This window comes from Caretta caretta, chromosome 6 (assembly GCF_965140235.1).
Source record: "Caretta caretta isolate rCarCar2 chromosome 6, rCarCar1.hap1, whole genome shotgun sequence".
NCBI classification, from domain to species: Eukaryota; Metazoa; Chordata; order Testudines; family Cheloniidae; genus Caretta; species Caretta caretta.
Window position 1 is genome coordinate 61,717,911 of NC_134211.1, and position 23,711 is coordinate 61,741,621.

At 45.4% G+C, this 23,711-nt stretch overlaps 1 protein-coding gene across 3 annotated transcripts in view; it reads left to right on the forward strand.

Moving 5' to 3' along the window:
* Positions 1-161: 161 nt before the first annotated feature.
* Positions 162-23,711, forward strand: part of VTI1B (vesicle transport through interaction with t-SNAREs 1B) — a 27,965-nt gene continuing 4,415 nt past the window's right edge. Inside the window, exons 1-5 of one of the 3 annotated variants that reach the window (XM_048854078.2) lie at positions 169-395; positions 2,853-2,918; positions 8,248-8,306; positions 18,820-19,011; positions 22,796-22,969. In XM_048854078.2, coding sequence (XP_048710035.1) covers positions 281-395; positions 2,853-2,918; positions 8,248-8,306; positions 18,820-19,011; positions 22,796-22,969 — 606 coding nt within the window. In that variant the 5' untranslated portion in view covers positions 169-280. Of the gene's footprint in view, positions 396-2,852; positions 2,919-8,247; positions 8,307-18,819; positions 19,012-22,795; positions 22,970-23,711 lie in introns of all 3 variants that reach the window. The other 2 variants (XM_048854081.2, XM_048854080.2) reach the window with 2 other exon arrangements.

A 23,711-nucleotide genomic window follows, 5' to 3' on the forward strand; every position in this document is an offset into this window, starting at 1 on the left:
TGCCTGATCCGCAGAACCGTGCTAGTCCCATTCGGGAATGGAGACTCAGACCCCAAATGCTGCTCTCGCAAGGCGGTGGGGAACTGCGCGGTGAACCTCGTGGCCAGAAGGGCGGTGCCGAGTGATTTATCATCAGGCGCTACGTGGGGCACCCTCCTGTGCGGGACGAGTGGACGGACCGATGAAGCCCCGACCTGCGGCCCGGAAGTGTCCGTGAAGAGCCGGCGATGGGACCGGGATCCTAGTAACAGGCGAGACGGCGGCTGCTGCCGCTGCCGCCATGGCGGGTCTGGGCTCCAGCTCCTCCGAGCACTTCGAGCGGCTGCACGAGATCTTCCGGGGGCTGCAGGCGGAGCTGCGGGGCGTCCCGGAGAGACTGCGGGGGAGCGCGGCTGGTGAGGCGCCGGGGGCGAGCCGGGGCCGTTATTACGTTGGGAGGAAAAAGAACAGGAGGACTTGTGGCACCAAGCTCATGCTCAAATAAATTGGTTCGTCTCTAAGGTGCCCCAAGTCCTCCTGTTCTTTTTGCGAATACAGACTAACACGGCTGCTACTCTGAAACCTACGTTGGGAGGGGAGCTGGAATTCGCCCCCCACCCCACCCCACCCCGTCTGTCTCCTGCCCGGTCCGTGGCTAGCGCGTAGCGCGTCTCCCCGCAGCGCGGTGTCGGGATCCCCTGGAGCTGGCGGGCGCGGGAACTGCAGATTTAGGTTTGGGGGCAGATTTCTCCAGCCTCCGGGGCCGCCTCCGAAACCGCAGGCTCCTTGGCTGAAGAGGCGCTACAAGCGCTGTCGCAAGGGACCGTGAAGAGCGCAGAGCGGGGCCTGGCCAGCGGGACGCGGCTCGCCCCCGCGCCCCGCTGCTTGGGGCAGTCAGGGGAGCGATTTCCAAATTCCTAATGCCGCTATTGGGCCTCCCCGGAATAGCAGGGACGGCGCGGGGGGGCCGGAAGCTTGCAGAAGCAAACGGCAGGCAGGTGCGCTTGGCTTGTGCCTGACCCGACCCCCCCACCCCGGGCCAGGACCGGCTGGCATCCCGCAGTGCCCAAAGCTTGAACTGTGTGTGGAGAAGGCTCGTCCCTTGGCTAGATCCGCATCAAAATCTCCTCTCTTCAACCCTCTCGTCCGTGTTCGGTCTTTCCCAGTCCTCGTGCTGGCCTTCCGTAGCAAGCAATGTAGCCTTACAGAGTCACGACACTTGCGCTTGTCAGTTTGTAGCTTACAGAGGAGCAGAGCTGTTCTTGAGAATTTGTATTTCTGGTTGATACAAGTAACAAGTGTCAAATCAGCTCGAAAATCCAGTAGGTTCCAGGGACAGAGCTGTTCAACTTCCAGAACAGAAACCCTCTCACTTTGTGAAGCAGATGGGATAATGCTGTGGGCTGGGTAGCTAAGGGGATTGATAGTGGAATACAGAGCTTTCCAACTAGCCAGAACTAATTGGCCCAGTCTTATTAGCAACCTTGGAAGAGACCAAGAACTACCTGGGACATGTAAATAGAAGTCTGACCCTTAAGATGATCTCAGCTAAATGCATGAGGCATGCTAATAGGGCAGTGAGGAGAAGATTGGACTGTCCATGTAATACATATTCTATGGATAAATAAAGATCTTCCATCTCTGAAATTGTCAGGCCAGAACCAGTCACTAGCACTACATTCCCAAGATTCTTTTAAAAAGCTATGTAGAGAGGGAGTGTGTGGATGTCTGCAGAGGTCTGATATACTGCTTGCTCTCTTTGAGCTAATTCTCCTGTTCTCTTCTCCTCTGCAGCAGCTGCTGGTGGCTTTGCTGTCTTGGAGGGCACACTCTGGGGTGTTGGTTTTCAGTAGTTCTGCTTTGCTATATGTTACTGGTTAGTTATTGCCAGTTTTGTAGCTTCACCCTTGAGCATGCCTACTTTTGGGTTAACTAAGATCCCAAGCCTGTAAGCACTTATGCATTATTTTTGCCTTTGGGCAATCCCACTGACATCACTGGAATTACTTAAATTTGTGTAAGTATTTGTATGCTTTGGGCATTTGGCATCAATCTTAGCACAAACAGGAGAGGCAGTGTTGCTCTATGGGGCTGCAGAGCTGCACTCTTGTGTGGAGAAAGTTTTCTTGTTGTTCATTTAATGCAGGTCTACTGCATGAATTGCATTTCCCTTCTGAAATGTTGTTGGAATCTTGCCTAAAAGATTGTTAGGTGGAAATCTGGACAAATGAATTAATAATATAGCTATCTGAGTCTTCCTGTCAATTTTTGTAGTTTTATTGCCGTGTTTTTCCTATTTTTAAATGATTTTCTCTTCTCTGTTGCTGTGGGAGATTTCTAGATTATGTGGAAGATTTCTAAAGTGAAGCACTATGTGTAATGGGTTTCAGAGGGGTAGCCATGTTAGTCTGTATCCCTAAAAACAATGAGGAGTCCTCGTGGAACCTTAGACTAACAAATTTATTTGGGCATAAGCTTTGGTGGGATATAACCCACTTGATGAAGCTGTTTTACTACCATATAACGCGACCTGATGTAATGCAGGTTTGCATACAACATGGTAAAGCTCCAACACGCTGCTCTGAGCAGCATGTCAAGGGTGCTGGGGCCGAGGGGTTGGATAAAGGGCAGAGGGTCTCGGGGGTGGTCAGGGACTCTCTCCCACAGAGTCTGAGAGGCAGGAGCTGTGGGGGGGCACTTGGGGGCCCCACAGTCCCAGAGTGGCCCAGGGGATTAGCGGGGGACTGGGAGCAGCCCGCTCTGCTTCCCTGGCCCCAGCCATGTTGCTTGGGGGAAGGGATCCCCCCCTACACTCTCACTCACCCGCTCCACTCCACCAGTTCCTAGCCATGGTGCTCTGCTTCCTGCCGCAGGTGAGTGGGGCCGGGGCAAGGAAAGCGAAACAGACTGGGGCTGCATTGCTCCACTTCCCGCTGCAGGTGAGTGCGGGGGACGTCCTTCCCACCGCTGGTGAGTGTGGGGAAGTTGGGGAAAGTGGAGCACTGCGGCTGGCAGGTAGCAGAGTAGAGTGGGCTGTGGCATGTTGCTCCGCTTCCCGCCGGTGAGTGCCTGTCAGGGGGTGAGGGGTGTGGATAGGGGTCGGAGCAGTCAGGGGACAGGGAGTAGGGGGGTTGGGTAAGGGGTGGGGTCCTGGGGGTGATTAGGGATGGGGGTTTCTGGAGGGGGCGGTCAGGGAACAAGGAACGGGGGGACCAAAGCAAGTTTGATATAACGCAGTCTTACCTAAACATGGTGAGATTTTTTTGTCTCCTGAGGACCACGTTATATCGGGGTAGAGGTGTATGTGTAATGTTGTCAAAAGTAGAAAGTAATACTGGAAAAATAGCTTCCTCAAATTTTTCAGTTTTAGTAATGTTCAATGTAGCAGATACTGATAAGTAGGTAAACATTTTATAATGGAATTATTTCTCTAAAACAGAGGTTCTCAAACTGAGGGTTGAGACCCCTCAGGGGGTTGTGAGGTTATTACATGGGGGGTCATGAGCTGTCAGCCTCTACCCCAAACCCTGCTTTGCCTCCAGCATTTTTAATGGTATTAAATATATTTAAAAGTGTTTTTCATTTATAAGGGGAGTTGCACTCAGAGACTTGGTATGTGAAAGGGGTCACCAGTACAAAAGTTTGAGAACCACTGCTCTAAAAGTTGATGGTGGCCCTTGAATTCATCTGGTGAATTCTGGTTATATTGGAAAAAGGGGATTGTTAGCAATATGAGTGAACCTCTTCACAATCAGGAAACTACCTTACTTTGGAGAAGCCTGACACAAAATTACCTCAATTACTTCTTTTCTCTGCTAGAAGAGTAAAAAGGGCAAATAGTCCTTGTTCTATGGTATTTGTTAGTCATGTGACCGTCAGGATTAATTATTGTGATTCTCTGTACCTTGTACAGAGACCTTCAACCTTCTAAAAAGCTACAGGTTGTTTGTTTAGGCTCCTCATTAAATACTGAGTTGAATATCTAAAGATACCTTTTATGAGGATTATGAAACCCAGATCCTAACTACTCATGGTCATTAACAATGTAACAACACTTCTTTCAGTAATAGAAATTTTAACCCCCAAAGTCCAGTCTGTATTCAATTTGGCTATTAACTCCATACTTTCAGTTTGCTAAAGTATTCTCTACGTCTTGTCTTATGCTGTTTTGTGGTATTATTTTTGCAGTGTTAAACTGGGACCATTTTCCATTCGTGACATGACTGCATTTCTGTGTGTGTGTGTGTGTGTGCAGTGATTCTCAAAGCTTTGAAAAGGGTTTTGGAATGAGTATAATGAGGTGTATTAATATTCAATCCCTGATCAAATGCATCATCCAAAAAGTGGAAATCTGGTTATTTAAGTGGGTTGAAATTTTCTGAAGTACTTTGGAGGAACAGCAGCACCACTGAAAATTCCATAGTTATATTTTTCTGAGCTGCACTGTTCCAGAAACACTCTGGCTGAGGGAGGGCCACAAGGGGATGGGGAGGGGGTGGCTCAGTGGGGGTGCAGGCCCACATGAGGATGGCAGAGGCGGTGGTGGAGGACCACATGGGGACGGGGCAGATGTGCCTGAATATGAGAGGCTAAGGGTCAGCCAGGGTCTGCGTGGGGGAGGCTCCCTAACAATCCCCGCTCCAAAAAAAAAAAACCAAAACCCCAACCCTGTTCCATACATCTTACTCACACCCAACAACTCTCCATGTTCACTCCCAGGCTTCTTCCCAGCAATTACTTCCCTCCTCTTCAGCTCCTCCATTACCCCTGACTTCCCCAAGCCTTTTCACTGCTTCTGAGGGGTGTGGGAAATACGTTTCTGTATTGTAGTTTAAATGAATTATTACTCAGAGTTCTGTATTAATATGCCTAGTAAGGAATCTATTTGTTAAAATTTCCTGAATCTTGTTTGTTAGATATCCTTGCTGGCAGGAATTTTGAAATAAGTTACCAAAATAATTGAAACTGGTGTGATTACATTGTGTTTTGACAAAATATTCATAATTTTGCAGATTTTTTAAAAAAAATCTTTTGATGCAGAATTTTTAATTTTTGGTGCAGAATTCCCTCATGAATAGAAAGTATACATTTGATGCAACTTCTTATTCACTTATTACTGCAGTGAGGAGTCTATTATGTTAGCACTGACAGCTAGTGTTATGGTCCATACAGTGATTAGAGTAACTGCCTTTTTGTATTATTTGAGAACATAACTTTTCCTTGTTAGCTGACAACTTGAGCCAGTGTCAAAGCTACTTACAATTAAAATACTGTGGTGTAATTTCACTTTGGGCTGAAAGGGAAACGGAAGTCAGACAAGTTACAAAAATAAAAGGAGCTATTTTAAAGACTTCGATATTTTCTCAGACTTCTACCAACTGAGAGTTTGGTGGAGTTTGGCTTCTTTAGGGGACCAGAGTTGCAGGATTTCATAACAGAAAATTTGACCTTGTAATAGAGCTCTTGTTGCTATTGGAACTATGGAGAGACTGTAGTCTCTTCATAATACTGCAGTTGGAGTAGATGAGTTTTGTCATGTTAACCTGTGTTTTTTTTTTCTTTTTTCTTTTTCTTAAGTTGATTTTGTTTGAAGTCAGGACAAACTTGCACTGGCTTCTAGGAGAGATGAATAATAATTCTTTTATCAGAATTCTTCCAAACATGACTGCCCTTTCCCTTTACAATGCTCTAAACCAGTTCTGTGGCCTTCTCAAGCTTTCTGCAAGCTTATAAAAAACATACACTATTGCAAGCTTTTGTACTGGTGACTCCTTTCACATAACAAGCCTCTGAGTGCGATTTCCCCCTCATAAATTAAAACACTTTTTTTGTATATTTAACACCATTCTAAATGCTGGAGGCAAAGCGGGGTTTGGGGTGGAGGCTGACAGCTTGTGGCTCCCCATATAATAATTCGTGAACTCCTGAGGGGTCCCCAACCCCCAGTTTGAGAACTCCTGCACTATTGCTTTCTTGTAGCATCAAGGGATTAGATGTTTGTTTAGAATTCTGCTTACACAATACCATTCCAAATTATCTTTGCAGTATGAGGGTGCGATAGGCTCTGCAGGTAGAAGCATCTAGCAAATGCTATGTGTATCTGTTCAGGCTTTTTTTAAAAACAAAACACAACACATTGCCTTCAAAAGCCCAGACGCTCATTACAGGGACTCAGTAGCAAGTGGGCACTTCACATTAAAACTGAAACATACATAGCTCATTGGGGTGACATGGATAATCAGCTTAGCTAAGGGAGATGTCCATTCAGGCATTATTTCAGTATTATCTGAGTTCTTGACAGCATCCCTTACTGAAAGGATTCTAGATTACCTATGGATACATAAAAAGAAAAGGAGGACTTGAGTCACCTTAGAGACTAACAAATTTATTTGAGCATAAGCATTTGTGAGCTACAGCTCACTTCATTTGTAGCTCACGAAAGCTTATGCTCAAATAAACTTTAGTCTCTAAGGTGCCACAAGTCCTCCTTTTCTTTTTGCGGATACAGACTAACACAGCTACTACTCTGAAACCTATAGATACATGAATTTCTTCACCTACTGCTGAAGACAGTAGCTGTCCAACAAAGCAAGAGAAGGATGCTGTATCCAGTAGAAACTGCAGGGGAAATGTAGGAAGGTAGAATGAAACTACATAAATGGAATTTTACTTCTGAGGGCATTCTGCACCAAAAAACTAAAAATTCTGCACACAATACTTTAAAATTCTGCAAGTTTTCTGCATGCTTTATTTGTCAATAAATAAATGCAGAGGCTCCAGCATGGCAGTAGGGAGCACAGGCCAGTGGCTGCATGAAGGTGGAAGATCACCCTGCAGCCCTCCCACCCCACACCCTCAGGACACAGACTGCAGTGGGGCTGCACCTGACACAGAACAAGGTCTGGGCCTGCCCCAAGAACACCCTACGGCCATGCCACTCTGCGCCAGGTGCACCAGGAGTGGGGCAGATAGGCTCAACCAGGCAGGATCCAAGTGTGGAAGGGGTCAGTGTGGGGGAAATCCAGGTGAGGGGATTCTGTGTGGGACAGTCTGGGTGCAGGCAGCTCAGTGGGCGGTCTAGGTATGGGGGGGGGATCTGGTTGCACAGAGGCTCGTGGGGTGGGGGGTTACAGGTGCAGAGGCAATGGGACTTTGCAGGGGCTTCCAGATAAAGGTGGTTGAGGCTCATTGTGGAGGTCTCAGCAGGTGGGGTCTTGGTGAGGTGGGGGTCTGGGTGCAGCTAATTGGCAGTCAGCAGTGTGGCGGTCTGGATGTGGGGGCTCAGGGTGGTGCCAGGGTGGGGGCTCCAGATGCAGGGGTTGAGGTTCAGTGTGGTGGGGTTCAGGTATGGAGAGCTAGGGAGGTTCTGGATGTACTGGGTGAGGTGTGGCAGGGGTGTCTAGGTATGGGAAGTCTGGATGCACAGGGGTTGGATGGATGGGAGAGCAGCTCCTCATAGAGTGACCCCTCCCCCCACAGCTGAGGAGTGATGGGGGCAGAAAGCAGGGGAGGATGCTGAGTTTCCTGCAGCTGGGGGAGGTTTCTAGGGTTGGGTCTGACACCCCTTGCGGGTGAAGAAAAAGTCCCAGCTGATCCCAACTAGCAGCTGATCCCAACTCAGGGTAGGAGCCACTGGCTGGGGTGTCCCCAGCCCCATGGTGATTTACTTGTCCGCTAGCTGCTGTGGGTGCCTGAAAAATGGTACCTGTGCTGCTAGGTAGTGGTGCGTGTCTGCTCTTGTAGCTTCCCTTTGCTTTCCTGTCAGTCATTTTTTGGTGGGGAAGCAAAGAAATCTGCGCAGGACATGAATTTGCATATGTAGTGGTGCAGAATTCAGCCAGGACATTGGGGTTAACTTCTGCTCAACTTACAGAACTTTAAATACCACAAGATAAGCAATTGTTTGAGAGACATACCAACATAGGTCTTTATGACTTTCCTGAGTTAAGCACCTGTTTCAGCATAGTCCTGGGAATGGAGTTTTGTTGAGTCTCAGAAATCAGCAATATTTTGGTCTTCCAAAGCTAGCGGCCTGTGTTGCTTTGTGTGTTCATTTCTTGATCACGATGTGGTGGGTTTTAAGTTCTCTGGCCCTTTATAAGAATTTTCTGGTGGTCCCCATTTTAAGCTGAACTTTGGCCTGGTGTCCTGTTAGTCAGCTTCTTCCTGTTAACTCAGTCTTCTGTGTGATGTTCCCATCCTATGGTGGCTTGAGATCTGTTTTAATTTCCTTGTAGCATATTTGATGTGGTTCCATTTCTTTTCCAGAAGAGAAGAAGAAACTAATACGAGAATTTGATGAGAAACAACAGGAGGCAAATGAAACGGTAAGGATGTGGCTGGAATTGTGACACCGGGGAGGAGAAACCCAAATGGGACATCAGCCATACACTTTTATTTCCCTTTCTCCTTAGAAATGACTTATTCAGGTCCTTGTGCTTCAATCGTGATGGGGTTAGTGCGGAGTGCAGATCCTCTACTTGTTTAGATAAACATGGTTCCATTCTCCAAGACTCAAGCCTGCAGTTTTCACTAGAACTAAACTCAAATGCCACCTCACAATTACCAAGCAAAGCAGCATGCAATCAGAATCCTTAGGATTCTTCGTCTTGTAGGGGGAACTCCAAGAGATAAATAGCGAATTCCTGCTTTACGCTCTCTTCTGTTGCAGTTCTGTGTCCTAGAATCATTTGAACATGGCAGTCTAATCCCCTCTTCTTCCTTGGTTTGTGCGATTGTCAACGTTATGGATGCTGAGCATTCTAATCCTGTTCTGCCAGAAACCTATAATGGGCAGAGCAGTAAAAATCAAGATGACTTTGTATTTTCACACTTACGGGTTTTGTGCTGGCTCATGGCACCCAACGGTAGAACCCTCTCCAAGTAGTGCTTGTTAGAACGTGTGTGTGCCCCTTTCTATGCCTGCCCTGAGCGTTTCTGAAGGCTAGCCCAGCAGTTCTCTTAATGTGTGTGTTTTTTGTTGTTGTTGCTGGCCTTGGAGTGTGGTGAGGTTGAGTGGTCTCCCTCCAACTTGAGTGAGGGACCACTATCCTCCCCCTGGACCCACTTCACCAGAAGTAACGGGACAGGGCAGGAAGTATAAAGGGAGGGCCCTGCTCAGTTTGGGCTGCATCAGGGAAGGAGGTATACATCTCTCCTAGGGAGCAGAGCCTTCTGTGGGACCATGGATCAGCAGCTGAGCAGACCAGCGCTGTACTGCCTGAAGAGACAGAGGACCCTGAGGAGTGGCTGAAGTCGGAAAGTGTGTCAGGCACAACTGTCTGATTTGCAGGTGGATGTGGTGGAATCCGGTCCAAGGATTGTCCAGATATCAAACCTTTATCAGATGAGACATTACCTGTCTGTTCATAAGAAAGATGATTGAAGTATTCCTGTGGTAGAACCCAGGACTGCCAGTCCCTCCAGTAGCTGGGATCTGGAAACATACCCATAAGAGAAGCAAACGAGTGAGGAAACCCAGGCTGAGAAGGAATGAATAAACCAAGCCTCTTAATTCTTCTAGGTTTCAGAGTAGCAGCTGTGTTAGTCTGTATCCGTAAAAAGAAAAGGAGTACTTGTGGCACCTTAGAGACGAATAAATTTGTTAAGCATAAGCTTTCGTGAACTACAGCTCACTTTATCGGATGCATACAATGGAAAATACAGTGGGGAGATTTTATATACACAGAGAACATGAAACAATGGGTGTTAACCATTCAGACTGTAACAAGAATGACCAGGAAAGGTGAGCTATTGCCAGCAGGAGAGCGGGGCGGTGGGAACCTTTTGTAGTGATGATCAAGGTGGGCCATTTCCAGACTTTACAAGAACAGTAGGAGGGGAAATAAACAAGGGGGAAACATGTGTTTGAAGTATTCCTCTCTGAACAACATATTAACCCACAGAGACCTTCTTACCAACCCTACAAAAAGAAGGATTCTGGGTGGACTCCCCAACAGACTGGTCTTCTACATAGATTGTTTCCACTGACGTGCACGGGCTGAAATTGTGGAAAAGCAACATCACTTGCCCCATGACCTCAACCGTGCAGAATACAATGCCATCCACAGCCTCGGAAACAACTCTGACATCATAATCAAAAAGGATGACAAAGGAGGTGTCGTCATGAATAGGTCTGAATATGAACAAGAGGCTGCTAGGCAGCTCTCCAACACCACTTTCTACAAGCCATTACCCTCTGATCCCACTGAGGGTTACCAAAAGAAACTACACCATCTGCTCAAGAAACTCCCTGAAAAAGCACAAGAACAAATCCGCGCAGACACACCTCTAGAACCCTGACCAGGGGTATTCTATCTGCTACCCAAGATCCATAAACCTGGAAATCCTGGACGCCCAATCATCTTAGGCATTGGCACCCTGACAGCAGGATTGTCTGGCTATGTAGACTCCCTACTCAGGCCCTACACTACCAGCGCTCCCAGCTATCTTCGAGACACCACTGACTTCCTGAGGAAACTACAATCCATTGGTGATCTTCCTGAAAACACCATCCTAGCCACTATGGATGTAGAAGCCCTTTACATCAACATTCCACACAAAGATGGACTACAAGCCATCAGGAACAGTATCCCCAATAATGTCACGGCAAACCTGGTGGCTGAACTCTGAGATGAAGTAAGCTGTAGCTCACAAAAGCTTATGCTCTAATAAATTTGTTAGACTCTAAGGTGCCACAAGTACTCCTTTTAATTAAAATCATAGAATATCAGGGTTGGAAGGGACCTCAGGAGGTCATCTAGTCCAACCCCCTGCTCAAAAGCAGGACCAATCCCCAATTAAATCATCCCAGCCAGGACTTTGTCAAGCCTGACCTTAAAAACTTCTAAGGAAGGAGATTCCACCACCTCCCTAGGCAACGCATTCCAGTGTTTCACCACCTTCCTAGTGAAAAAGTTTTTCCGAATATCCAACCTAAACCTACCTCACTGCAACTTGAGACCATTACTCCTTGTCCTGTCCTACCACTGAGAATAGTCTAGAACCATCCTCTCTGGAACCACCTCTCAGGTAGTTGAAAGTAGCTATCAAATCCCCCCTCATTCTTCTCTTCTGCAGACTAAACAATCCCAGTTCCCTCAGCCTCTCATAAGTCATGTGTTCCAGACCCCTAATCATTTTCGTTGCCCTTCGCTGGACTCTTTCCAATTTATCCACATCCTTCTTGTAGTGTGGGGCCCAAAACTGGACACAGTACTCCAGATGAGGCCTCACCAATGTCGAATAGAGGGGGACGATCACGTCCCTCGATCTGCTCACTATGCCCCTACTTATACATCCCAAAATGCCATTGGCCTTCTTGGCAACAAGGGCACACTGCTGACTTATATCCAGCTTCTCGTCCACTGTCACCCCTAGGTCCTTTTCCGCAGAACTGCTGCCTAGCCATTTGGTCCCTAGTCTGTAGCTGTGCATTGGGTTCTTCCGTCCTAAGTGCAGGACCCTGCACTTATCCTTATTGAAGCTCATCAGATTTCTTTTAGCCCAATCCTCCAATTTGTCTAGGTCCCTCTGTATCCTATCCCTGCCCTCCAGCGTATCTACCACTCCTCCCAGTTTAGTATAATCCACAAATTTGCTGAGAGTGCAATCCACACCATCCTCCAGATCATTTATGAAGATATTTAACAAAACCGGCCCCAGGACCGACCCCCGGGGCACTCCACTTGACACTGGCTGCCAACTAGACATGGAGCCATTGATCACTACCCATTGAGCCCGACAATCTAGCCAACTTTCTACCCACCTTATAGTGCATTCATCCAGCCCGTACTTCTTTAACTTGCTGATAAGAATACTGTGGGAGACCATGTCAAAAGCTTTGCTAAAGTCAAGAAACAATACATCCACCTCTTTCCCTTCATCCACAGAACCAGTAATCTCATCATAGAAGGCGATTAGATTAGTCAGGCATGATCTTCCCTTGGTGAATCCATGCTGACTGTTCCTGATCACTTTCCTCTCATGTAAGTGCTTCAGGATTGATTCTTTGAGGACCTGCTCCATGATTTTTCCGGGGACTGAAGTGAGGCTGACTGGCCTGTAGTTCCCAGGATCCTCCTTCTTCTCTTTTTTAAAAGATGGGCACTACATTAGCCTTTTTCCAATCTTCCAGGACTTCCCCCGATCGCCATGAGTTTTCAAAGATAATGGCCAATGGCTCTGCAATCACAGCCGCCAGTTCCTTTAGCACTCTCGGATGCAACTCGTCCGGCCCCATGGACTTGTGCATGTCCAGCTTTTCTAAATAGTCCCTAATCACCTCTTTCTCCACAGAGGGCTGGCCATCTATTCCCCATGTTGTGATGCCCAGCGCAGCAGTCTGGGAGCTGACCTTGTTAGTGAAGACAGAGGCAAAAAAAGCATTGAGTACATTAGCTTTTTCCACATCCTCTGTCACTGGGTTGCCTCCCTTATTCATTAAGGGGCCCACACTTTCCTTGGCTTTCTTTTTGTTGCCATCATACCTGAAGAAACCTCTCTTGTTACTCTTAACATCTCTCGCTAGCTGCAGCTCCAGATGCGATTTGGCCCTCCTGATTTCATTCCTACATGCTCGAGCAATATATTTATACTCTTCCCTGGTCATATGTCCAACCTTCCACTTCTTGTAAGCTTCTTTTTTATGTTTAAGATCCGCTAGGATTTCACCATTAAGCCAAGCTGGTCGCCTGCCATATTTACTATTCTTTCGACACATCGGGATGGTTTGTCCCTGTAACCTCAACAGGGATTCCTTGAAATACAGCCAGCTCTCCTGGACTCCTTTCCCCCTCATGTTAGTCCCCCAGGGGATCCTACCCATCCTACCCTGAGGGAGTCAGTCTGCTTTCCTGAAGTCCGGGGTCCGTATCCTGCTGCTTACCTTTCTTCCCTGTGTCAGGATCCTGAACTCAACCAACTCATGGTCACTGCCTCCCAGATTCCCATCCACTTTTGCTTCCCCTACTAATTCTTCCTGGTTTGTGAGCAGCAGGTCAAGAAAAGCTCCCCCCCCCCAGTTGGCTCCTCTAGTACTTGCACCAGGAAATTGTCCCCTACGCTTTCCAAAAACTTCCTGGATTGTCTATGCACCGCTGTATTGCTCTCCCAGCAGATATCAGGAAAATTAAAGTCACCCATGAGAACCAGGGCGTGCGATCTAGTAGCTTCCGCGAGCTGCCGGAAGAAAGCCTCATCCCACGGTCTGGTGGTCTATAGCAGACTCCCACCATTACATCACTCTTGTTGCTCACACTTCTAAACTTAATCCAGAGACTCAGGTTTTTCTGCAGTTTCGTACCGGAGCTCTGAGCAGTCATACTGCTCCCTTACATACAGTGCTACTCCCCCACGTTTTCTGCCCTGCCTGTCCTTCCTGAACAGTTTATAACCATCCATGACAGTACTCCAGTCATGTGAGTTATCCCACCAAGTCTCTGTTATTCCAATCACGTCATAATTCCTTGACATCACCAGGACCTCCAGTTCTCCCTGCTTGTTTCCAAGGCTTTGTGCAATTCTGCTCTCTCTAAATGAGAATCAGACCTCGGATCCGCTATGGACCTTTTAGGAGACAACAATGGACCTAGAGGATGGTGAGGAATAAAAGATGAGAAAAATCTGTTTGGAGACCCAGTAGAACTCTTAGGAGGAGGTATGGATTGATTTGAAGAGACACTAATAATCTCTCTCCTTTTCTTTAAATGAGAAGAGGAATCTGACTGCAGAACTTGTAAAGCCTATTTGCCAATATCCATAACTTGGATTTTGTGGAATGCTCCAAATGGGGAAGATGCACATCAGCCACCACAAAAAAAAAAATTGTCTTTGGATCCAAGGGCAGTCCTGGAACAGGAGCAGAGGCAGGAGCCAGTCCCACCAATGTGGAGAGTACCTGATCCAGAGAAATACTCAGATCCTCTCCCCCCACTCCCCCCTGATCTTCAAAGTCCAAACTGGAGTCGACTTTGGCTTCTGTGGTTCCAACCCTTAAACCTATGTCAGACTTGGACTGCTCCAGTAGGTGTGATGCATGGGATCTGGCACCACTAAGAATGGCTGTCTTCTCCCTTGTCTTCCTTTTTGGAACTAATATAGCCGTAGCTGCTGATGTGGCTCTAGGTTCCTTGGAAGGCAGCTGACCTCTTCCCACCAAGAGTGCCTTCAAAGTCTTGATGGCTTTAATAAATCCGGAGCTGATCCCAACCTCCTGGAACCTGTACACAGTTTAGGGTTGCTGGAGGAGCTGAACCTGGTTTGTTAGATTTCTGATCTGGAACCAGAAAGTTTACCAGCAAAAGCTGTAGTCTATTCTGCCTCATTTTATGCACTCTGGGCATGAAAGCCTGGCAAATAGAATATCCAGGAGGAGAGCAGCCTTCCCCCCCACAGACCCTTCAGATACCTAATATGGTCATCCACCTGTGACCAAGAACATCTTAGTGTCAGCTAAAAGAGGGATGCACAGGGGTTACAGGAGTCTCCGAATTCTGGTATGTAGATTCTAGTTCACCAAAGTGCCTTGTGTGAGGTTTCAAATGAAAGCCAATGTCACTGGTCATCAGTGTCACTGAAATGTATGTGCATGTACTGTGCAAGGAGTTATGTATCTGTTCCAGAAAGTTATGTTCTTAAGCATGTAAGGTAAAAGCAGGTCACCAAAAGGTGACCTGCCTTAGACTGGTTTCTCCCAGATGGGAGGCAAGATACGTGTATGTCTTTCAGGATGTAAATTAAGCTTTGTGAACTAATACAAAGGATGACCATTTACATCGGAAGTCAGATCTTAACAAAGAGATGTGAAGTAAACAGGAAAGGACTGCACAGACATAAACAAGCTACAGGGAATTATCCTGTCTGTGGGGAAAGATAACGAACTTTGGATATAGTTCTAGAAGGCAAAGAAAACTCTTGGATATCCTGCACCTAGGACTAAGTAAATGGATGACTTGTCTGCATTCGTGAAAGTGGGGTCTCGGCCAGCCTTGGTTGAAAATACCGTAGAGGATTTTGGTTGAAATAAACTTCTTTATACAGGAGGTTAACCTGTTAGTTAAGTTTAGTCTCTAGAAAGCATGTTATGATTGTGTTTTGTATGTAAACATTTGTTTCCAATATTCTTTCTTACTATTACTTGAATCTTTGATAACATCACAGCACTTAGGTATATTTAATTAAAACAAGAATAAGGTTGTTAAGTGAGGTGCTTGTCCTGGGTTGAAACTTACAAGCTGATGTGTACTGTTAGGTAACAGAACCTGGTAACTGAGTGTGCAGTGCGGAAGGGGCAGGGAGTGCTCTAAGAACTTGTGGGAGTTGGGGTGGGTTGGTATATACCCATTACTACCTACAGAGAGAGAGAGCAAAGACTGTGGAGACCTGGAAGGTAGTGCTTGTACTGCCAGAGCTCTTGATTTCAGGGAGCTGATCCATGGCAAACACAGACAAGACTGCTTTGCTCTAAGGCAGTGTTTCTCAAATGTGGCCATGTGTTCACATGCTGCCACCAGGGGTTTTTCCTGCGGTCATGACTGCCTCCTGGGCAGAGATAGGGGAGGGGACAAAGCAATGGGGCTAAATGGGTGGGCTTAACCCCCCCCCTTCAGCCTTGGGGCTCTAGCAACAGGCTTGGTACTTCAGTCCCTTGCCCCCAGCTTCAGCTGTGGGGCCACAGGCTCTTGGCTCCTGCCCCCTGGGGTGGCGGGGCTCCAGTCTTCAGCCCCTCTCCCGCCCGCTCCAGGTCTGGGCTTCAGCTGGACCGGTCTGACTGGACACCATGGTCGAGGCGAGGAGCAGGGTGAGCCTGGGTGCGATACTGCTGAAGGGATCTTGGGCAATGGGGGGAGGGAGGCAGAAGCAGTGGGTCCCAGAGGGGGTGATGGGGAGCCAGGGGTTAGGTGGGGGCTGGGGAAGGTGACAGGGGCTAGAGGCGATGGGGGAGGCAACAGGGGTCAGGCGCACCAAAATACAACTGTACATTTTTATTATTGAGTCTACAAAAAAAAAAAAAAAAACCAAAAAACACAAATGACAATGATTCGGAAATGTGCATGTGTGCATATTTATTTGTTTTTCCTAAAATTAAGTATTTTAGGAAAATTTGTCAGAATGGCCCCAAGCAAGAGTTGGTGGCCTCAGATTGCGGTCACCAAAAGTTTTGTTGTGAAAACCCCAGCTCTAAGGGGAGGTAGTGGTGAGGTGCCTTACAAGCCTGGGTACTCCAGGGAGTATCACACCATCTCCAGGAAGACAGCTGGGCACAAAGCACACCTCTTAAACCTTGGCTTTTTCTTTTTCTTTGGTTCAGCTATTACAGGGAACTGAATCTCACCAACTATACTAAACTATCAACATTTATTACTATACTAAAAACTACACTTAATTCTTGATGTAGTTATCTGGCCGTGGATCCAAGATGGATTGGAGTGGTTCACTTTTGTCTGGCACAATAGTTGGAAGGAACTGAAGTTGTAGAGGGTGCTGTGCCCCTTATATAGCCTCGCCCTCAGAACATTTGGCTATGCTCGGGGAGGGGTAGAAGAGGGTGCATGTGCGCTCTAATGGGTACTGCTTGGAGGAGCTTCTATCATTAGGTAGCACCAGGTGGCGCAATACCCGTAAGTGTGAATATGAGAACCCTGCAAAGAAGAACATTGCGATGCAGGATTATTGGGGCAACAGAAGATGTAAAGCAACACAAAAATGTCCCTTTTTTTTTTTTAAAGCTGTAACACTAAAGGCTTAAAATTTCTTCTGCTCCATAATTATGTAATGGTTACCTTTTAAAAACTTTATTTCTTTGAGAATTCATGTATGTCCCAGAACTCTTCCGTGGTTCTTCTCATGGAAACACATACATGTTTTAAACTCCACTTACTGCACCATCTAGTTTTGCTGACATGGTGGTCAATTACACAGGTACAATAGCTTGCTGTACTAGATATATGGATTGCGTATTTCATTTACATTAGCTTTAATGTCCATTGTCCATCACAGGACAATCCAGATGTTTTTTTGACCCTGTAAATTTTGTGGTGATGTATCATTTGGGCTTTTGTAGTTTTTAAGAATCATGTTTGTTGAATCTCTGAAACATGACATAGTAGATTTGAAAATCAAGCTACTAGAGTAAGTGGTGGCTTTGTCATCTCTTGATATCTTCATATCAAGACTGGAGGATTTTCTGGACAATATGCTTTAGCCAGTGTAAGGGACTGCGGAAGACTTTTATGGCCTAGCTAGGGAACTTCCGCTTTCTCGAGGCCACCCGGTCACTTAGGACATGGGGAACCAACTTCAACCGGTTTTAGGCCGGTTTTGTCTGCCTTGAATGGCCTGTTGCCAGGTAGCAGAAAGCCCCTTTAGGGAAGTACCTAATTATATATTCATGAGCTGTTTCTGTGTACTGCTTATTATGGCTCGCTGGTTGCCCCTTCGTCGGATTCCGTCCCAGGCAAAGCTCCAGTGTGCTGGGTTCTCCGCCTCCGTGACAGCAAAGCTTGGAGTCCCCTTTGCGGGTGTGTCACTAACCTTCAATAAAGCCAATAACTCGCTGCTTAGCTGCGTGTGGGTCTCATTTTCTCAGGGTACCTCTGTCGGCCTGCAGTGCTTCGAACACCTTGGCCCAGAACAGCCAGACACAAGTTATTGGGCTCAATATGGGGTAACTGGGTGAAATGGCATGCAATAGACATGAGGTCAGACGAGATGATCTAATGGTCCTTTCTGGCCTTAAACTATGAATCTGTAGTAATTGCCATTCTTTCCTGATCCATCAAAGGATTATTGGTGTAGAGATCCATACATCTGCATGCTCCCACTTCTCTTAAAATAGAGCTGGACTTTTTTTTTAATGAAGCATTTCATTTGACCGGAAATGAAATTTTTGTTGACTTTTTTTGATTTGACCAACATTCCTGAATTTCTGGTTGAACCCTCCATGTGGGGCGCCCCCCCCCCTTTTTTAAATTTTTCGGAACTGCCTGCAAACTGAAAAATCAGTTATTCACCCAGCTTTAGTCACATGTCCTATTTAGAGATGTACTGAACTGCTCGGTGTTCAGATCTGGAAGTTTGGTTGATGGCCTGTCCACTTGTGTAGATGTGATTTGGAAAGTTGACACCAACCTAAAACTGTTTAAAGAATGTGAAAAAGGACAAAGTACAACTATCAAAATGTTATATAGAAAATCAATTTTATAATTTTGGCTTTAGTCTCTTTCACTGAAGCATTCCCCAATCCATGTCTTGTACCAGAGTCCACATGTATACCAGTGTCTTAGTATTCTCTTGTTCTTATTGGGATGGTGAGTAACAATACAAATCATATTATGGAAGGTACTGATGACATGATACTGACAAGTATGACTTGTTCAATATTTTCACTTCAAGAAATGAAATCGTAAACTTGAAATCTTAATTCAGAGAACGCTCTCTACGATACTGTTGGGACTTATCTTGTTAACTTTTGGACTCTTTTTTGAGGGAAGACTGTTTAACACAGTATGAACCCTGTGCTGTGGATTGGACAAAATGAAGCCTGTGGAATTATGTAATCTTGTTGTCCCATACGTTTATGTGAAGGTGTGACTTGTGGAGACTTCTGGCCTGGTATGCAGTACTTCATCTTGAGCCAAGCAGCTGCTGGGACCTGTAGACCTGTGCTATGCCTCTGTAATAGATGAGGGCAGCTACAATGTCCTCCCTCACAAAATAGGGTCATTCCTTTGACTCGTGTCAAGTTGAGAGTACATCTTTGGGTTGGGCATAGTTTGAATACCCCCTCTATATTAGTAGAATGAATGTGGTACTTTTTATAACTACTTTTTCTCTTCAAAGCTGCGGGAGATGGAAGAAGAACTGAAATATGCCCCAGTGTCCTTCCGCAACCAAATGATGAACAGAATCCGGACCTACAAGAGAGACCTTGCCATGTTCCAGAGAGAGATTAAAAGCACAGATTTGGGGTTGGGTCTTGGAAGTCGGGGGGACACAAAATACGGAATCTATTCCATGGAAAATGAGCAGAGTGTGAGTGTCAAATAGATATTAACTATATTTTAAAACTCTTGATTGTGATACAAAGTGAATTCAGCTGTAGCTAGCTCTGCTAGTTAATGTTTCTGTCTTGCCCTCCTTAGTTTCTGAGCTCATGTAACTTGGCTGTAAACCTACTCTGCATAATAGGGAGTATTTCTCATGAGAGGAAAATTGTACCTGGAGCTCTTTTAAAAAAACATGTGTCAACTTGGTAAGAATGAAAGAATAAACTCAAAATAACAAACTTGCTTTTTAAGAGATGCTCAAATAGCATTTGGCTCAATCTATTTTTAAAAACCTAAAAATAGATTTTCATTAAACCTACTTAAATAATTTATTTAAACATTCCTTACAGCACAGAAAACACAACTGTAGTAGTGCAGGAAAAAAATTAAACGGCCAATTTCATTTCACTGTCAAAGGTGAGTGAAGTAGATATATTTAAATGCACCGTGTAGCATCAATGGTAAAGCTATCTTTAAAATTCAGTTAAATAATCCAGGTACATGTAAGAAGCCATCTATTTAAGTAGCATATTGATCTGGCCACTCAAAACTTTTAAGTACCAGATTTTAGTTTTGTTTTATTGTACTGTAGACAGTTAACTCAAAATATGAGTGAACTGTAGAGACTGAAATCACCTCCAGTCTTAAAGCTCTGAGGCACATTGATCTGTGTGGGAAGTTTGTGGTGCTGTCCATCCTGCATCTGTCCTGTGGCTGGATTATTTTAGTCTTGGGTATACCTTTCACCAGATCTAAAACTACAGAAGCCAGAAAACTTTGAAGACTGAGGTGCTATCCTTGATTTGTCTGGATATTGCAGCATGAGGCATTTATTGCCTCCCTTACAAATAGCTTAGTACAGGATGGTAGATTAAAGACTTTTTCAAAATTTAGGAAAATGTTCTATTCTGAGGGCCAGTTCTGATCCAAGGTCAGTGAGCCTCTCTCATCCTGACAGGTTTCCGAGTGGCGGCCGTGTTAGTCTGTGTCCGCAAAAAGAAAAGGAGTACTTGTGGTACCTTAGAGACTAACCAATTTATTTGAGCATAAGCTTTCATGAGCTACAGCTCACTTCATTGGATGCATTCAGTGGAAAATACAGTGGGGAGATTTATATACACAGAGAACATGAAACAATGGATGTTTCCATACACACTGTAAGGAGAGTGATCACTTAAGGTGAGCTATTACCAGCAGGAGAGCGGGGCGGGGCGAACCTTTTGTAGTGATGATCAAGGTGGGCCATTTCCAGCAGTTGACAAGAACCTCTGAGGAACAGTGGGGGTGGGGAAATAAACACGGGGAAGTAGTTTTACTTTGTGTAATGACACATCCACTCCCAGTCTTTATTCAAGCCTAAGTTAATTGTATCCAGTTTGCAAATTAATTCCAATTCAGCAGTCTCTCATTGGAGTCTGTATTTGAAGTTTTTTTGTTGAAGAATTGCAACTTTTAGGTCTGTAATCGAGTGACCAAAGAGATTGAAGTGTTCTCTGACTGGTTTTTGAATGTTATAATTCTTGACGTCTGCTTGTGTCCATTTATTCTTTTACGTAGAGACTGTCCGGTTTGGCCAATGTACATGGTAGGGGGCATTGCTGGCACATGATGGCATATATCAATTGGTAGATGTACAGGTGAACGAGCCTCTGATAGTGTGGCTGATGTGATTAGGCCCTGTGATGGTGTCCCCTGAATACATATGTGGACAGAGTTGGCAATAGGCTTTGTTGCAAGGATAGGTTCCTGGGTTAGTGGTTCTGTTGTGTGGTGTGTGGTTGCTGGTGAGTATTTGCTTCAGGTTGAGGGGCTGTCTGTAACCAGGACTGGCCTGTCTCCCAAGATCTGTGAGAGTGATGGGTCATCCTTCAGGATAGGTTGTAGATCCTTGATGATGTGCTGGAGAGGTTTTAGTTGGGGGCTGAAGGTGATGGCTAGTGGCGTTCTGTTATTTTCTTTGTAGGGCCTGTCCTGTAGTAGGTGACTTTTGGGTACTCTTCTGGCTCTATCATGCTGTTTCTTCACTTCAGCAGGTGGATATTGTAGTTCTTGTAGGTGTTTGTCTCTGTCTGAGGGGTTGGAGTAAATGCGGTTGTATCGTCTAAGCCAAGTTCTACAATGGATCGTGTGGTGTGCTCTGGATGAAAGCTGGAGGCATGTAGGTAGGCATAGTGGTCAGTAGGTTTCCGGTATAGGGGGGTGGTTATGTGACCATCGCTTATTAGCACTGTAGTGTCCAGGAAGTGGATCTCTTTTGTGGACTGGTCCAGGCTGAGGTTGATGGTGAGATGGAAATTGTTGAAATCCTGGTGGAATTCCTCAAGGGCTTCTTTTCCATGGGTCCAGATGATGAAGATGTCATCAATATAGCACAAGTAGAGTAGGGGCATTATGGGACGAGAGCTGAGGAAGCGTTTTTCTAAGTCAGCCATAAAAATGTTGGCATACTGTGGGGCCATGTGGGTACCCATAGCAGTGCTGCTGATTTGAAGGTATACATCTCATCCTGTGACTTGGGCTACTTATTTGCATGAAAAGAGGATCTTGATGGCCTAGGCATTCCATCTGCTGCTGCTGCTTCTCATATAATCCTCTGATTGTGTGACCTCATAAAAAATCTCCACAGCAACCAATTGTGAATGCTGTAGATAAAGGAATGACTTAAGGTAGGGATAAAAGGAGCAGATAAAAACAAAGATCCTATTTTTAAGTAAGTATCCCCTAACTGGTAGAGGGAAGTGAGATTAAAGGAAGGAAAATGTGACACATTTATTTCTAACCAGAATGTTTTAAAACCTTTCCCATGTAGCATCTGTAGCCCTAAGACTAACCTTTCAGTTGACTCCTTTTTCATGTCTTTGCTAGGTTTAAGATGAACCTTTTAACACTATTTTGAATGTAGTTTTGGGATGTGTGTGTGAGAACTACGCCAGGCTTCTTTCTATTTAACTACAGCTTGTTTTTTCTTGGCTTCCTAGAGTAGATATTTGTCCCTAAAATCATGCAAATGATAAGGCACAGGAAATCCTAGGTTATTTCTTGTTTCCAAAAGAGGTTTTCTAAAGAGAATACGTTTGCTATCCTGGACTAAATCTCTGCTGGGGTACTGTTAGTCCCAGTTTTTGCATTTACTGGAGATAGATTTCTTCATAACTTTCTAGTTTTGTGGTAATATGCAACAAGCCTATATTACAACAGATACAGAAGAAGAGTCCTGAATTCTCTGCTCCAGTCCCAGTCTACTGATTTTTGAGGCCATCCTGTGCTGTGGATTTTGAGGGAGTGGGGCACAATTGAGTTTAAGGTGGGAAAATCAAATGAACCTAAATATGGAACAGCATCTCTTGCTCCATATTTCAGCCTCTAGCAGTGACTGACTTGCATTTTATGGTTGTGGCTCTTAAGGATGTAAACAAGGAAATCTGTCTTTAATCTTTTTTTGGCTCTTATAACTTTGTAGTGAGAGTGAGTGTCCTCTTTCTTCCTCCTCTTACAGTAGTTTGTTTAACTCTGGCTTCCTCCCTATTCTCTAGAAATGTTGCAGATAAATCTCTCATCCATAGTAAGGGCTAATACTATGTAATACAGAGTTAACGTACTATATACTTCCAAACTTGATTTGTCTGCTTCTGTTAACCTAAAAGGACCTTGTCGCTGTTTATAGGCACATGGTCTATATAAAGCAATGCATCTCAATTCTAGAGTGCATCAGCAGCCAGTATGGTTTTGCTCCCATGTTTAACAGCTAAACAGTACAACCTATTTTTTAGACTCATCTGCAGTTGCAGAGGGGGTTGCTTCTCCAGGGGACAGACAGCCTGAACCGAGCCACTCAGAGCATTGACCGTTCACATCGGATTGCTGCAGAGACGGATCAGATAGGTACCGAGATAATCGAGGAACTTGGGGACCAGCGAGAGCAATTGGAACGCACCAAAAGCAGAGTGAGTGTAAAAGCTGTGGGCACTGTAACATAGCCTGGCATTAGCCTATTGGGAACGGTAGCCTCTATGGAGATCTGGGTGCTTCCATCAGATGTTTACTTCCTGGGGTATGAAAGCTGCGATATGGACATCTGGAAAGAAGGAGCAGTTAGAGTGGAGGACTGTAGATTGGTGACAAATAAAAAATTGCCTCCATTTGTTCAGCCTAGCAGTCCATAAAGAGCACTTTGCCCCCAGGAATACACTGTGAAGTGGAATTTCAGTTCATTTCCGTTTGGCTTTGAGTCCTATGCTAGTGCCTGGATCCTGTTTAAACTTTAGTCATTTTATCACCCTGACAGTGTGAAGTAAATGGAAGAGGCTAAATCAGTTTTTAACCTGAGTTTATATGTGGATGAAATGGGCTAGATTACCCAATAGGTCTCTTCCAGCTCCCTGGGGCTAAGGCAGGAACTAGCCCAACAACTAATAATGTAAACTATTAATAGTGGTTTTAAACTATGTAAACTTGACCTAAAAGTTAGGCTGTAACCACTGAAGCCTTTCTTTTTTGAGTGAAGCATTGTCAAAGTGCAGTTTCACTCTGATCCAGTTATTGTGTCCTGGATCTCTGTATCAAATTTGCTCACTTAACAAGTGAAGATGTGTTCTTACCTCTAGTTCTGCAAACTAAGCCTGTGCACAGTTGAGCTTTGGTTATTTCCGAGTAGTATCACCAGTAATGAAGATTCATTAGACCTTT